Here is a 17,349-nt window from a genome sequence, read left to right as displayed (position 1 = left end):
TGGCATGAGGCCGGAGAGGCACAGGGGGTGGCATGAGGCTGAAGAGACACAGGGGGTGGCATGAGGCCGGAGAGACGTAGGGGGTGGCATGAGGCTGGAGAGGCACAGGGGGTGGCATGAGGCCGGAGAGGCACAGGGGGTGGCATGAGGCTGGAGAGGCACAGAGGGGATGAAGCTATATGGCAGCCACACTATGCAGTGACCCAGCAAAGAAGAGCCAACAATACTAGTGAGAACTTAAGGTTCTGAAACACACAGCTCAAATTATGAAAAGGACACGTCTGGGGATTTGGTGTATTGGTGATGAGAAAAACTCGCCGAATTTCTTGCCCTCAAGTACGGGCACTGTGGCAATCATGTTTTTACTTCGCACTGCGTGTGTTTTACACTATTACAGGGTACGATGCCGGGAGTTTGCTCAAAGTGACACATATTATGCGTGTGCTGTTTTATGCACCATGGGGGTAATTCAGATCTGATCGCAGCAGCAAATTTGTTAACAGTTGCCAAAAACCATGTGCACTGCAGGGAGGGGGGGGGGGGGGGGGGGGGGGGGGGGCCAGATGTAACATGTGCAGAGAGAGTTAGATTTGGGTGGGGTGAGTTCAATCTGAAATCTGAATTGCAGTGTATAAATAAAGCAGCCAGTATTTACCCTGCACAGAAACAAAATAACCCACCCAAATCTAACTCTCTCTGCACATGTTACATCTGCCCCACCTGCAGTGCACATGGTTTTGCCCAACTGCTAACTAATTTGCTGCTGTGATCAACTCGGAATGACCCCCCATGTGTGTTTTCTCCTGGTTAATGTTGCATTGTTCTTCCCATTTTTCCTGCAAAATGATGCATTATACATTCACGGGCTGGTGCGGATGAATGCAATGTAATCAGTACTACGCATTCTTATGCTTGATACGTAGACTCATACTACATGGGTAAGAGAAACGTACAGAGCTGTAACTATTCTGCTGGTGCCTGTGTAATGAGAAATACATTGCCAGGCTGTTACCCTGCGTCTTGCTGAGGTCACAGTGCCCCGCCCTGCGTCTTGCTGAGGTCACAGTGCCCCACCCTGCGTCTTGCCGAGGTCACAGTGCCCCAGGTGCTTAGCAGAGCCCAGAGCAGCTCTGACCTGTGTGACAACTGTGCAACTGTCTGAGAAGTGCTGTCGGGGATGGGGGAGTGGGTTCCTGGTATGTGACACAAGGGTTGAGTGGTCTGCCATGACAGAGGGGAAAGGTCAATGCGCACTCCACTTAAATAGGGACAAGGCCTCATGGGAATGAGCGTGGCCTGGCAGCCATACCCCTGTTATCACTCCGTGAGTCCCGGAGATGCTGGGCTGCATAATGAATTAGGCCCATTGATTGTCAGATAATAGCTAAGGGGGGGCCGCGAAATTTGAAGGAGCTGAGTCCCCATTTTTATATGTGGGGGCCCACAAAGTTGCCAGTGTCATTATGGAGGGTGAGAGGGAATAGTTCCTTTTTTTTTTTTACTTTAAACTGACATTGGTGTTCATACCCTGGGACTGGGCACCAACGTCAGAGTCTCGGGACACCACCCCGGTGAATAATGCCCAGTGGGGGGAAAGTAAGGCTGGGGTGTGCAGCCGTCACCTGCAATTAAGGTATATGCCAACGACCAGTCTACTTTTTCTTTATTTCACTGCGTATCCTCCAGTTGCTAAAAGGAAGATTTGTGAAACCTGTGTATTTATTTTTGCTGGTTTAGTCTAAACTCCAACCATCCCAGAAATAACTTCTAATAAGATGCCCCCTGCTGTTCACCGCCATTGCAGACACGCTCTTGTTGGTCATTTTACCTCTTTTTCCAGCCAGTTGAAAAATTCACAAAGAGCCACAGCGTCCTTTACCTGCAGATGACACAGAGATTAGACTTCTAGAGAGTTCGATGAGAAACAATGAACTGTTCGGTGGCAGAGCAGTAGCATCAAAAATATATATATCTCTGAGAAACCATTGCCACAATCCCACACGGAAGATGATCATTCACCCCACGATGATATTTTGTAGGGACAAGGGAACGTCACCAGTCTAAGGGGGAGATTCAAATGTTTGAAAAGTCAGTTGGGAGTCTGTTTTTTCCTATCTAATAGACAGGAAAAAAAAGACACCCAACCAACTTTTCAAACATTTGAATCTCCCCCTAAGTGTCCTATTGAACTGCTTAAAATAGATGTAACATAATCTCTCATCCTCCAAGTTATCAAAAACAGATTTCAAATGTTTAACTGGTCCATTAATAATTATTATCTTTTATTCATGGCACAGTCAAGGGTCCGTAGCACTCTATAAGGAAAATGGCAAAAAGACACACAATTAACGCAATATAACAAGGCTAAAACAGACAGTATAAGGGAAAAAATAGAGAGCAATAGGGGCAGATGTACTAAGCCATGTAGAGTGATAAAGTGGAGAGATAAAAACTCCCAACCAATCAGTTACTGTGATTTTTCAAACACAGCCTGTAACATGGCAATTAAGAGCTGATTGGTTGGCACTTTATCTCTCTTCACTTTATCACCGTTAGTATATCTCCCCCAAAGTCAGTAACAGCAGAATTAGTGACCAAGATCCCTGGGATGTGCGGCCAAAACAGCCGTTGACTGAGTGGTAGAGTACTGGAGACGAGGAGAGGAGAGGAGAAGGGGAGGGGAGGGGAAGGAGAGAGGAGAGAGGAGGAAGACCAGAGAGTAAGAGGTTGCAGTAGTCCAGACGGGAGATAAAAAGGGCGTGAACAAGATATATAGAAGCCTCGAGGATGAGTTAAGGTGGAATCCAGGAGAGGATGCAGAGGTGAAACTGACCAGATTAAAGGATAGCATGTATCTGGGAGGTGGATGAGATGGAAGAGTGGAGGATGACACCCAGGCAGCGGGCTTGAGGCACAGGAGAGAGGAGAGAGTGTTATCAACTGAAAGAGAGAGGGGTGAGGGAAAAGGGACCAGAGAGAAGGGAAGGGGAAGGAGAAGGGGGGTGAAGACAATAATCTCAGAGATGGAAGAGACACAGGATGCGAGAGAGGGTGGATGAGGAGAGGTGACGGGAACATACGTGATGCAATAAATAACATTCTGCTGCAGCGATACATACATGGGCCCTCCTCATGCCTTCAATCTCGGAAGCATTTTTCACTGCCTTAGCCAGGCATATTGGGGTGTTCTGCGACAGGTACCTCTGCGTCTGTGGGGATACATACAGACGGTCACTTAGATCAATGTAAACACAAATCTGCCTCACAGAGACATAAGCTGTTCTCTGCTGGGAATGAGAACAGGACTGCTGTAGAAAGAGCTTTAACTCCAGCAAATGCCATTTACACGACTGTCCCGTCAGTCAGCGCGTTACTCCGTGGTTATTCCCTCTGCAGATCCATTACCATCATTACTATACTCCTCATTCTTCTGCCATTGGATCATTACCTTTTATGTCGCTGTAAGGCGGTAGGTGGGCATTTTTTTTCCCGGAGGGCAGCGTGTGACGTCATACAGTCCCCTTGAAAACCCTCCCGACGCGCCCCATTCAGTACACCCCGCCCCCCCGATGGCCGACGCTTTCAATCACACTGCGGCAGTATCCTTCCTGGATGCGGCCGCAATGTGTAAGGGCGCGAAGGCACACTGCGGTCACTGTATGTGCGCAGACCAGATGGACACGGCCGCTGCGAGTGACCGAGCAGCTGCGTCCATCTTTGAATTATGACAATCGCCGTTATACACATGGGGCCTATTCAGACTGGATCGCTGCAGCGATCGCAGTCTGAATCCCTATGTGGAGTGCGCAAGCGCAGCGGACGCACGGCGCGTGCGCACCCCGGGAGCCCAGCGAGATGCTAAAAGCATCTCTGGGCTACGATTGCCTCTGTCTGATTGACAGGCAGAGGCATTCGCGAGGCGGGAGGGGACGTGCCAACGGTGTTAGTCAGATCTGAATTACCCCCATTGCCCGTTATTAGCAGCTGAGCGGCTGTTATACACATTGCCCGTTATTAGCAGCTGAGCGGCTGTTATACACATTGCCCGTTATTAGCAGCTGAGCGGCTGTTATACACATTGCCCGTTATTAGCAGCTGAGCGGCTGTTATACACATTGCCCGTTATTAGCAGCTGAGCGGCTGTTATACACATTGCCCGTTATTAGCAGCTGAGCGGCTGTTATACACATTGCCCGTTATTAGCAGCTGAGCGGCTGTGATACACATTGCCCGTTATTAGCAGCTGAGCGGCTGTTATACACATTGCCCGTTATTAGCAGCTGAGCGGCTGTGATACACATTGCCCGTTATTAGCAGCTGAGCGGCTGTTATACACATTGCCCGTTATTAGCAGCTGAGCGGCTGTTATACACATTGCCCGTTATTAGCAGCTGAGCGGCTGTTATACACATTGCCCGTTATCAGCAGCTGAGTGGCTGTTATACACATTGCCCGTTATTAGCAGCTGAGCGGCTGTTATACACATTGCCCGTTATTAGCAGCTGAGCGGCTGTTATACACATTGCCCGTTATTAGCAGCTGAGCGGCTATTATACACATTGCCCGTTATTAGCAGCTGAGCGGCTGTGATACACATTACCCGTTATTAGCAGCTGAGCGGCTGTTATACACATTGCCCGTTATTAGCAGCTGAGCGGCTGTTATACACATTGCCCGTTATTAGCAGCTGAGCGGCTGTTATACACATTGCCCGTTATTAGCAGCTGAGCGGCTGTGATACACATTGCCCGTTATTAGCAGCTGAGCGGCTGTTATACACATTGCCCGTTATTAGCAGCTGAGCGGCTGTGATACACATTGCCCGTTATTAGCAGCTGAGCGGCTGTTATACACATTGCCCGTTATTAGCAGCTGAGCGGCTGTGATACACATTGCCCGTTATTAGCAGCTGAGCGGCTGTTATACACATTGCCCGTTATTAGCAGCTGAGCGGCTGTTATACACATTGCCCGTTATTAGCAGCTGAGCGGCTGTGATACACATTGCCCGTTATTAGCAGCTGAGCGGCTGTTATACACATTGCCCGTTATTAGCAGCTGAGCGGCTGTTATACACATTGCCCGTTATTAGCAGCTGAGCGGCTGTTATACACATTGCCCGTTATTAGCAGCTGAGCGGCTGTTATACACATTGCCCGTTATTAGCAGCTGAGCGGCTGTTATACACATTGCCCGTTATTAGCAGCTGAGCGGCTGTTATACACATTGCCCGTTATTAGCAGCTGAGCGGCTGTTATACACATTGCCCGTTATTAGCAGCTGAGCGGCTGTTATACACATTGCCCGTTATTAGCAGCTGAGCGGCTGTTATACACATTGCCCGTTATTAGCAGCTGAGCGGCTGTTATACACATTGCCCGTTATTAGCAGCTGAGCGGCTGTTATACACATTGCCCGTTATTAGCAGCTGAGCGGCTGTTATACACATTGCCCGTTATTAGCGGCTGTTAGACACATTGCCTGTTATTAGCAGCTGAGCGGCTGTTATACACATTGCCCGTTATTAGCGGCTCATTGTCTGGTAAACGGATAAGCAGAAGGAATAAGCCGTGACTGACATCTCTGAATACGCGTCTATACAGTAAGTAACAACACAGATCACTGATAAAACAATCTCACAGAGATATTAATACATTCCACACCTTGGGGATGGCCTCTGTGAGCGCGTGGCTGGCCTTCTCACTGATCCACACTTTCTCCTTGGGGGACAGTCCGGCGCAGACACTCTGCAGACCGCTCAGTACAGACTCGTAGGGCTCCAGCTGAACGCGGAACGGAGCCGGAGGGGCGGAGTCCAGTAGAAGGTGCTGCCTGACAGCGGGATCCGCCAGCCGGTCACCACTGATAAACAGCCTAAAGCGCGGAGGCAGGAAACACGTCAGTAAATGCCAACATATTCTGAGAACAATTTTCTGGATCAATGCGATATGAGCAACCAAAGTTTATGTTTCAGCCTCACAGAACTGGAAGTGACTACGCAATGTGCTTCGTGCAGAATAACCAGCACACACTACCCCTCTGTAGTGGCTATAGACAGCTTTACGGAGGCAATGTGTATCTGCTCTGTCCCTGCTGTCATCACTAGACCTGCCCACGCTCCAGAGATCTAGTGCACATGAAGACGTCTGCAGAGGACCCAGAGAGGCATCAGGAAGCAGAGACTAAAACTTGCTGTGACGTAGACGTTTGTGACCCCAATAACCAGATGTACAAAACCACCTGCATCACAGGTCATATATAGTTTACCTACTGAAGGGGGGCACCAATAGACACCATTTTTGTGAACAGTCGGATTCTAATATAATATATCCAAAAATAAAAGTAACAATTTAACCCATCATCAGAGACATTGATGTTATTTACATTGTCTTCCAGTGCTGATATAGACTGCTTGCTTTTTTTATCTTTGTGGTTCCGTGTCCTGTTTATGTATCTAATGTTGCCATGGAGAAAAAGAAACTATCGGAGAGGACTTCCGGTGCTCATTCTTGATAATTGGCCGAATTCAATTACCCACAGCACTTACAGGGGGCTTGTAGCTCCCAAGGTTGAAAGTGCCCGGGGCTATTCAATTACAGCCCACAGGCTGCACTTAATGCAGTCTTCTGTTCGCACCCTTCAAAAATCTACGGTAAGTGGAGCTTTTGGGGCTTACCACGGGTGACCGCGTGACAAAACAAGCTGTTAATTAAATAGCTCCGAGTGTTCTACCCAGGAGCTGCAGTCACACAGTGGGGGAGATTCAAATGTGTGAGAAGTCGGTTGGGTGTCTATTAGATAGGACTCTCAACTGACTTTTCAAACATTTGAATCTCCCCCAGTAAGTCTAGCTGCTAATTGAATTCCCCCCTCCAAGTATGAGTGTTTTGTGTTTGTACCTAGCCCTGATGATAGTATCAAATTTCTGAAATACCGGTTTATCCGCTGGCTGCATTTAGGACTATCCTTCCCTCTCCACAAAACAGCTGAGCTTCGTCAGAGGCCCGTCCTTCTAACCCAAGCCTGGCCATCCGGTGGCTCTCCAGCTGTTGTAAAACTGCAAGTCCCAGCATGCCCTGCCACAGTTTTGCTGTTAGGGAACGGTGGCAGGGCATGCTGGGATGTGTAGTTTCCCAACAGCGGCAAGCCACAGGTGGGCCAGGCCTGTTCTACACCATCATAAATTGCATTTAGCACAGCGCTGTGAAAAGACAGACAACCCCAGTATAAAGGTCTCACTTGATGGAATCCAGTCCAACAATGGCGTAGGCGAAGAAGATTGGATTGTACGCCACATCTGATCCTCGGAGATTGAACAGCCCTACGGAGAGACGGGGAAAGATCAGGTCATTCCCTATAGCTCGGGGTGTACTGTGCAAAGACAGAAACAGACCATTCAAAGCTTCCTTCATCTTCACCAAATATTTTAATATAATCTATAATTAAACTAGATCAAAGGTTATTCAATATGGGTTCCTCCAGCTCCTGTGGAACTACACATATCAGCATGCCCTGCCACAGTTTTAGCATGCCCTGAAAGTGAAACTGTGGCAGGACATTCTGGGATGTGTAGTTCCACAGCAGCTGGGGCCGTCTGACCTAGACTAACACAGAAGCCTAATTAACTAACTACTACACGTCAGGCTGGTTACCAATATGTACCTGTAACATCCCAACCTACACGTGCGTCTGTGTCAGAATCTCAGCAGTAGTGACGTCTGTTTTTTGCAGTACTAGAATACCTGCTCAATCTGTCCACTGCCTCCATGTACACAGACGTCCGCTGGCGTTAAGGAGGAGTTATCAGCGAGACAGATGGAAGACAGATTCCTGCCCCCTGTGATAGTATAAGACATAGAGGATCCTTACATGCCACCTCATCCAGCGCAGTCAGGACGATCCACGAGGCTTTTCTTTCTGTCATCTTCGCCCGTAGCGCTAAGATCTTCTCCTGCCAGGACAAGCCTGTGAAGACAGCGACGTAGTCATATCACTGGCATATACGATATGGGCGATTTTACCTGGACCCGTCCTTTTTGTGAAAAATTCATGAGAACGGATCCCGTTAATGGACTGGCAACTAGTGATGTCCCTGGACCCTAGTGAGCTGATAGGCTGCAATGTAACACGTTATGTACCAACACTAACTACAGATATCTCATAAATTGCACCAATATGAATTCTCAGCCATACAGATGGAACCACGCTTATCTTGGCGTCTCTGCTGCACCTAGGTGCACCAAGCTTGATTAGCATAAGCCTTTCATCTATTGTTCTCAGCTGCAATACAATACAGAGAGTACAATACAGCAGGGGATTAAATCATTACAGCAGAGGATTAAATCCGACTGCCCTGGCTCAGTTAATCCTATTAAAGGCATAGATGAGCAGGGCTCCATCTGTACATAGGGGGTAATTCCAAGTTGATCGCAGCAGGAAATTTTTTAGCAGTTGGGCAAAACCATGTGCACTGCAGGAGAGGCAGATATAACATGTGCAGAGAGAGTTAGATTTGGGTGGGGTGAGTTCAATCTGCAATCTAAATTGCAGTGTAAAAATAAAGCAGCCAGTATTTACCCTGCACAGAAACAAATTAACCCACCCAAATCTAACTCTCTCTGCACATGTTATATCTGCCCCCCCCCCCCCCCCCCCCCCTGCAGTGCACATGGTTTTGCCCAACTGCTCAAAAATTTCCTGCTGCGATCAACTTGGAATTACCCCCATAAACCTATGATATGGGCCAGACTATACTACTGTGAAATAGCCCTGAAGCTTTAATGGTTCCATTAGGTAGTGTGCATTCTAGCACCCTGCACCTTTCAAAATCCATGCAGTTCTTCTTTGCTGCCTGGGTTATCGCTCTCTGCTCTGGTGCTTCTCAGAACACTCTGGTCTGTATCTCAGCACTGAAATACAGACCAGAGTGTGCCGAGAAGTACCAGAGCAGAGAGCGACACCCCAGGCAGGAGAGAGGAACTGCACATGTTTTGAAAGGTGCAGGGTGCTAGAATGAAGACTACATTAGGTATTTCCAACATTGTAGCAGGGAGACAAAAGTAAAAAGGTCAGTGTCACACATATGGCATTTATGTGATAACTGCGCCATCATCGCAGTAATTCGTCCACAATAAAATGCGCAGCAAGGCTTCAGCGTTGAGCGTCCGGTAACTCGGCGAGATAATCTGCTGCTGTAGTCACATACAACATGAAGACGGTTATGCAGACCTGTGTAGTTCTGCCCCAGGGTTATAAGCGGTTTACACGGCCTCTGCGGGCGGTCTGTCCAGATGGCGTCTATGAGGTTGTCTTGCACAGCGACCAGGAGGTGACCGGCGTTCTTCAAGGCGAGAGACAGGTTCTTCCACTGGTCTGCAGGAGAGAACGCAGCATTGTAACAATGGGAATCCACCTGACGTGACTACAGCAACCTGCCTTTACTCAGCGTGACGGGGCCGGAGAGTGTGGACCTGTTCTACGTAACGCATGCGCCGTATAGGGATATTTGTGCACATGTTCACCACTCCGTGAACATCGCACTTTGTGCGCGGCTCTGTATCATGCCCCGTGGGTTGGTCACAGAGTGAGAGAGAACAGCCCACTACTCACAGCCGGGCACCGCCAGTCTATAACTGCTCTGCGTCTGTCAGACAATTGATCCCTGTACAGAAAACATACTGTAAATATTATTCATTTGTCTCAGACAATTAAATGGGAAACTGATCATCTTTTATACACCTAACAATGCATATTGTGCCTGATTCAGAGTAGTATGACAGTTGTACGGGTACGAATGCGCAGAACGGGTCCTGAGTTGTCGCTCGCAGATCCCCCGAGCTGCAGCAGGCAGGCTGCGACTGTTTTGGGGAGGAGCAGGGGTATAAGTCCGTATATACACACACAACAGACACAAGTCCATATATACAGCACACATGACCGTTACAAGTCTGTCTATACATTACAGAACGAGTCCCTGATTTTCTGCGTTTTAGTTTAATTCTCAGATATATTTCAGAACCTGTCAATTACAGAGTGAGGGAGAAAGTAACGTGACTTATTATACCGGACGGAATGATAAAAGGATCTACTCCAACACGTGAGCCCTCGGGGAGCACGCTGATCAGCCAGTCCTCCTGCGTGGGGGTGTCCTTCAGCCCTGCAACAGATAACATATTAGTATGCGGACAGAGGCGGCAGGGTAACACTACCACAGAGTTACCCTTTACTAGTGTGCGGAGAAATAAAAGGTGGGGTTTTTGCTCTCACGTTCATTTTTCCCCCCACCTTACTCATTTGGGGGACACTGGATAGCATGGGGGGTGTACCGTATTGTGACAGGAACTGGGGCACTTTAACCTTAGCAGCAAGAGCTCAAGCCCTCTTGGTGCCCCTATGGGCAGTATGGGAACCTTTAAAACTGAACAGGAAGCACATACACAGGAGAACACACTGCTCAGCCGCTAATAACGGGCGATGATATATCTGCCGCTATCCCTCCACTCCCGCCGGTAGCCGCAACCTCCTTAGGTTTCTAGGGGGGGATGCGAAGCTGCCGTATCTGTAGCCGATGGGCTATACATTGCAGATGTAACCAGTGGAAGGTTCCCCCGGAACCCTCAGCAGCAATGGCCACCGCGTATGTGTGGTCAGCGGGACGCACAAGGGCACCCAGAGCACATCGCAGGGACCTGCTCATTAATACATCCTGCCGGAAGAATCTCATCCTTCAATGCGATCACGGGCACCAAGATTGCAGCCAGATCGCACTGGAAATGTAATTTATTATAAACTACCCCCTAAGGGAGATGACACTTCCTAGTAAAAAAGAAAATCTACCATGGAGATCCCCTGTGAGCTTCTAACAATACATTTATATTTCATCTTTAGTCATTTTCCGAGACCTTTGTCAGATACGATTTCAGCCCCAGCTACAGACAGCGCGCCCCTATCTGCTGCACCACATGGGAACCAAGGGGAAGGAATGCAGATCATTTATTTATGTATCCCACATACATTAACATTTCCAGACAGTAAATGAGACAGAGAAACTTTGGGAGAGAGGTATAAAATCTTGGAGAGAGAGATAAAGTGGAGAAAGAAAAAGTACCAACCAATCAGCTCCTGCCGCTGTTCAAGCCGCAGCTTGTAACACGGCAGTTAGGAGCCGATTTGTTGGTACTTATCTCTCTCCAAGATCTGATGAACCTCCCCCTGTACTGCTGTCATTTATCGGGATACGTTTAATTTACCGGCTGTCGCGATCCCGGCTGAACAGGGCTATTCTCTCTTGTGGGTGTCCACAACACCCACAGAGTGGGAACAGTTCATGTGGCCAGCGCATTCTGGTGGGTGGGATACCGCTGTCGGGATATGGACAGCCGGCACCCCGTCCGCCGGTAATCCATACTGATCCCCATTTATTACTAGTCATGTGTAACTGTGGCCACTAGAGAAAGGCCTTCGGTTTATGCTCCTGTCTTGGAGAATCTAGTGGTGGTCTGCCGCCTTTACTCACACAGAACTCGTCTTATTGCGCCTTTATTCTGGAACAAGTCCAGCTCACATCCTCCAAATCAGCTACACAGTATACACCATCATGGGCGTCGGAATGGGGTGGGGGGGGGGGGGGCAATAAGGGCACCATGCCCCCCCAAACATGTCAGAGGCGAAGGGGTGGGGAGGGGGAGTGCTTACACCCCAGATCACTCCGGAGACTCTGACTTTAAAACTCCGGCGCCGCTGCGTGCTGCCCCGTGTCCTGTCCAGCCGGCTCTTCGCAGGAGGCATTACTGGGAGGAGGCGGGGATGTCCCAGCAGACTCAGCAAGGCCACGCCTCCTCCCAGTAATGCACTGGAGAGCTGGCTAGGACAAGAGGACACGGGGCAGCACGCTGTGGCGACAGAGTTTTAAATTCAGAGTCTCCGCTGTGATCTGGGGGGTAAGCGGTCCCCGCATGGGGTGTGTGTGTGTGTGGGGGGGATGGGGGGGAGCGCCAACATTTATTTTTATATACGCCCCCCCAACAACAACACGTTCTGGTGCCCCTGTACACCATGTAGAGTCTGATTCTAAGTTGGGAGCAAAGCAAAGTCAGCAAGTAACTTTGCACCTCTGTGCAGGTGCAGTGGATGTAACATGTGCAGAGAGAGTAGATTTGCACCTGGGTTAGACCATGCTGCACTGCAGGTGGGGCGGATGTAACGTGTGCAGAGAGAGTAGCTTTGCCCTGGGTAACACCATGCTGCACTGCGGGTGGGGCGGATGTAACGTGTGCAGAGAGAGTTAGATTTGCACTTGGGTAACGCCATGCTGAACTGCAGGTAGGGCAGATGTAACGTGTGCAAAGAGTTAGATTTAGGAGGGGTGTGTCCCAGCAACAAAATAGAAATAAAGACTATGGGGTAAATTTACTAAGATTCGTATTTTCCCGTTTCAGGTCAAAGTTCAATCACGAATGACATCGAAAGTGTAAAACTGCAACTTTTTGAATTGATTACGACTAATTTACTAAGCTGTCGTATTCGGGTTTTTCTTTTGTTCCGATGTCGATGTCATTCGTGGGTTTTTTTCTATTTTTACGGCAGTGATTAGCAAAACACTGCCGACTTTTTTTACAATCAATCTCGGCCGGATCTGTGTGATCCGTGCTGGGGTTTATTTTTTATTTTTTATTTAATTAAACACTGTAAAATAATAAAAAAAAATGCGTGGGGTCCCCCCTCCTAAGCATAACCAGCCTCGGGCTCTTTGAGCCGATCCTGGTTGCAAAAATATGGGGGGAAAAATGACAGGGGTTCCCCCATATTTAAGCAACCAGCATCGGGCTCTGCGCCTGGTCCTGGTCCCAAAAATACGGGGGACAAAAAGAGTAGGGGTCCCCCGTATTTTTAAAACCAGCACCGGGCTCCACTAGCTGGACAGATAATGCCACAGCCGGGGGTCACTTTTATATAGTGCCCTGCGGCCGTGGCATCAAAAATCCAACTAGTCACCCCTGGCCGGGGTACCCTGGGGGAGTGGGGACCCCTTCAATCAAGGGGTCCCCCCCCCCAGCCACCCAAGGGCCAGGGGTGAAGCCCGAGGCTGTCCCCCCCATCCAATGGGCTGCGGATGGGGAGGCTGATAGCCTTTGTTGTAAAAGAAAAGATATTGTTTTTAGTAGCAGTACTACAAGGCCCAGCAAGCCTCCCCCGCATGCTGGTACTTGGAGAACCACAAGTACCAGCATGCGAAGGAAAAACGGGCCCGCTGGTACCTGTAGTACTACTACTAAAAAAATACCCAAAAAAAGACAAGACACACACACCGTGAAAGTATAATTTTATTACATACATACACACATACATACATACTTACCTTAAGTTCCCACGCAGGTCGGTCCTCTTCTCCAGTAGAATCCAAGGGGTACCTGTTGAAGAAATTATACTCACGAGATCCAGGGGTCCAGGCTCCTCGGGAAATCCAGGGGTAATCCACGTACTTGAAAAAAAAAAAAAACGGTGTCCCGACCACGAACTGAAAGGGGACCCATGTTTGCACATGGGTCACCTTTCCACGAATGCCAGAAACCCACTTTGACTTCTGTCTAAGTGGGTTTCTTCAGCCAATCAGGGAGCGCCACGTTATAGCACTCTCCTGATCAGCTGTGTGGTCCTGTCCTCACTGACAGGCAGCACACGGCAGTGTTACAATGTAGCGCCTATGCGCTACATTGTAACCAATGATGGGAACTTTCTGCTCAGCGGTGACGTCACTTTAGGTCAACCGCAGGGCAGAAAGTTCCCATCATTGGTTACAATGTAGCGCATAGGCGCTACATTGTAACACTGCCGTGTGCTGCCTGTCAGTGAGGACAGGACCACACAGCTGATCAGGAGAGTGCTACAACGTGGCGCTCCCTGATTGGCTGAAGAAACCCACTTAGACAGAAGTCAAAGTGGGTTTCTGGCATTCGTGGAAAGGTGACCCATGTGCAAACATGGGTCCCCTTTCAGTTCGTGGTCGGGACACCGTTTTGTTTTTTTTTTCAAGTACGTGGATTACCCCTGGATTTCCCGAGGAGCCTGGACCCCTGGATCTCGTGAGTATAATTTCTTCAACAGGTACCCCTTGGATTCTACTGGAGAAGAGGACCGACCTGCGTGGGAACTTAAGGTAAGTATGTATGTATGTGTGTATGTATGTAATAAAATTATACTTTCACGGTGTGTGTGTCTTGTCTTTTTTTGGGTATTTCTTTAGTAGTAGTACTACAGGTACCAGCGGGCCCGTTTTTCCGTCGCATGCTGGTACTTGTGGTTCTCCAAGTACCAGCATGCGGGGGAGGCTTGCTGGGCCTTGTAGTACTGCTACTAAAAACAATATCTTTTCTTTTACAACAAAGGCTATCAGCCTCCCCATCCGCAGCCCATTGGATGGGGGGGGACAGCCTCGGGCTTCACCCCTGGCCCTTGGGTGGCTGGGGGGGGGGGACCCCTTGATTGAAGGGGTCCCCACTCCCCCAGGGTACCCCGGCCAGGAGTGACTAGTTGGATTTTTGATGCCACGGCCGCAGGGCACTATATAAAAGTGACCCCCGGCTGTGGCATTATCTGTCCAGCTAGTGGAGCCCGGTGCTGGTTTTAAAAATACGGGGGACCCCTACTCTTTTTGTCCCCCGTATTTTTGGAACCAGGACCAGGCGCAGAGCCCGATGCTGGTTGCTTAAATATGGGGGAACCCCTGTCAATTTTTTCCCCATATTTCTGCAACCAGGATCGGCTCAAAGAGCCCGAGGCTGGTTATGCTTAGGAGGGGGGACCCCACGCAACTTTTTTTAATAAAATAACAACTTTCCCACCCCTTCCCACTGATATACATGCACGGATCTCATGGATCCCTGCATGCCTATCCAATCACGGAAAAAAAAAGTAGGTCTGTTTTTTTTTAGCACTTTTTTACGAGTTGTAATTTTTCACGGCAGTGTTTGTTTTTTTTTTTGCTGTGCACTTCTTAGTAAATGACCGAGATTCATACTTAAACAGCCGCGTTTTGACCGATGGTGTATTCATTCGTGATTTTTTTCTTGGACTTCAAAATATTACGAATGCCCTCATCACTGCCGTGATTATTGCTTAGTAAATTACCGAGATGACACTTTGATGAAAAAACGGCATCTCGGTCAAAATCGGGAGCTTAGTAAATTTCCCCCTATGTGCTCCACTTGTATTGCAGCACGGTTGGTCCAGGTGCACCTACTTGCTTTTGCTCCCACCTTAGAAACAGCCCCATAACGAGCAGCGATCCACCTCAGTGACCTCACCCATCTTCATGAGCGTCCAGTTGTTGTCCATCTGCTGGGCAGCCTGCAGGAAGTAGCGTCCATCAGTCCATAGCGCCGCGCTCTGCTCAGTTACTACGGCAGTGCCTGTTCATACCAAACACAAAGAAACTCAGCGAGCCTGGCCGCAGAGGCTTAACAAACAAAACGTTTCCATTGAAGAACAGTGTCGGTAGCCTTCAATAAGATGGCGCAGTCTGCATGTATGTGCTGTAGCCAATAGAATTACAGCTCTCGTTTTCCTAGCACCGTTTAGACCCTGAAAGCGGATAGGTTGATGTGTAGTGTGCTACATTATAAGATAAGCCTCAGACCTAGCTATACAATGTTTATTTGCTGTCTGAGGAACATTTTAATTCCATGAGCTACATTTTATCAATGCACAATTAGCTTAGAACAAAGGTGGTCATTCCGAGTTGATCGCTCGCTAGCAGTTTTTAGCAGCCGTGCAAAAGCATTGTCGCCGCCCACTGGGAGTGTATTTTCGCTTAGCAGAAGTGCGAACGCTTGTGCAGCAGAGCGCCTGCAAAACCATTTTGTGCAAAACAAGACCAGCCCTGGACTTACTCTTCGTGTGCGTTGATTCTAACGTTGGAGGGTTGGCTTTTGACGTCACACACCCGCCCAGCATTCGCCCAGCCACGCCTGCGTTTTCCCTGGCACGCCTGCGTTTTTCTAAGCACTCCCTGAAAACGGTCAGTTGACACCCAGAAACGCCCCTTTCCTGTCAATCTTCTTGCGGCCGCCAGTGCAAAAGAAAATGTCGCTAGAACCTGTGCAAAACCACAAAGGTCTTTGTACCCGTACGTTGCGCGAGCGTAATGCGGTGCATACGCATGCGCAGAAATGCCGATTTTTAGCCTGATCGCTGCGCTGCGAACAACAGCAGCTAGCGATCAACTCGGAATGACCCCCAAAGACACTAATGACAAAACAAGAGAATAAAAACAGCGTTTACTATCAGAGCTACAGTTTGGAAACAAATTTAATCTTCTACAATGGCCGGCTGCCGGGACATAGAATAAAAGCCAAACTAATGGGCCCTACACACTGGCAGATAAAACATAACGATATGAACTCGTTCATATCGTTCTGTGTGTAGGCACCAACGATTAACGATGCGCGCCCCCACGCTGGTTAATCGTTGGTGCCCCGTCGCTTATGTATGCAGGCCAATATGGACTAGATTGTCCATATTAGCATGCAGTGCTACGGAGCCGGGTGACGGGGGGAGTGAAGAAACTTCACTCCCCCCGTCACCTCCCCCCGCCGCCGGGTCGCCCGTCGGCCGTATCCGCCGTCGGGCAGCTCAGCGGCGGATCGGTATGTGTGTAGGGCCCTTAACTGTATTTACTAGATGTAAGGTCCCCACAAACAGTAATGGTTCTGGGACAATGGACGCAGCTTCTCTTGCAGACACCTAAAGCAGCAAAATATAAATGTTGGACTGCTAATTAGACCACTGGCACAAGGCAGATCTGGATGTGTACAGTTTTTTAGAGAGTATCTACATAATGCAGGGACTGCTATATAACCTTTAGGGTTTATTAAACTTAACTGATGTTAAACAGAACCAGCTAGAATTCCATGTAACATGAGGCGGTCAATAATTCTTCATATGAAGAAAACCTCACACAGATAAAGGTGAAAGGGTGGGAATTATGTCTCAGCAATGGTAGGTGTGATGTTGCGAGTACGGATCACCATCTATGCGATGGACCCTGCACCCAACATCGGTACCCTCTGTATGAATGCTACCAGGTGGAACAGTTGAATGAGGACGACAGTTCTCGGGATCCACCATTGTGTTAATTATTAATGCCCCAGAATTTCTGGTCTTGGAGCAATAGTTCTCCAATTTGTGGTTCAGTCGGAATGCCATCATCTTGATGCCCAGCTGATTCCACTGGTCTACCAGGCATTGGGAAACCTCTGGATGGAGAGGACACTGCCTGGGGTGAAGGTCTTGTCTGCTGAGGAAGTTCCCTTCCCAGTTGTTGAAACTTGAGATGAACACTTCTGCAATAGGT

At 48.8% G+C, this 17,349-nt stretch overlaps 1 protein-coding gene across 4 annotated transcripts in view; it reads right to left on the bottom strand.

The window, feature by feature from the left end:
- XPNPEP1 (X-prolyl aminopeptidase 1) overlaps nucleotides 1–17,349 on the bottom strand; it is a 97,058-nt gene that overhangs the window by 20,363 nt on the left and 59,346 nt on the right. For all 4 annotated transcript variants that reach the window (XM_063962646.1, XM_063962648.1, XM_063962647.1 and 1 more), the window contains exons 4-11: nucleotides 15,302–15,406; nucleotides 10,063–10,155; nucleotides 9,228–9,371; nucleotides 7,869–7,964; nucleotides 7,239–7,320; nucleotides 5,663–5,873; nucleotides 3,120–3,209; nucleotides 1,829–1,879 (exon numbers count right to left, since the gene is read on the bottom strand). In XM_063962646.1, coding sequence (XP_063818716.1) covers nucleotides 1,829–1,879; nucleotides 3,120–3,209; nucleotides 5,663–5,873; nucleotides 7,239–7,320; nucleotides 7,869–7,964; nucleotides 9,228–9,371; nucleotides 10,063–10,155; nucleotides 15,302–15,406 — 872 coding nt within the window. The remainder of the gene's footprint in view (nucleotides 1–1,828; nucleotides 1,880–3,119; nucleotides 3,210–5,662; nucleotides 5,874–7,238; nucleotides 7,321–7,868; nucleotides 7,965–9,227; nucleotides 9,372–10,062; nucleotides 10,156–15,301; nucleotides 15,407–17,349) is intronic.

The sequence above is a fragment of the Pseudophryne corroboree genome, chromosome 3 (genome assembly GCF_028390025.1).
Source record: "Pseudophryne corroboree isolate aPseCor3 chromosome 3, aPseCor3.hap2, whole genome shotgun sequence".
Lineage (NCBI taxonomy): Eukaryota > Metazoa > Chordata > Amphibia > Anura > Myobatrachidae > Pseudophryne > Pseudophryne corroboree.
Note: the sequence above shows the minus strand (reverse complement) of the source record. Positions and strands in the feature narration are given on the sequence as shown.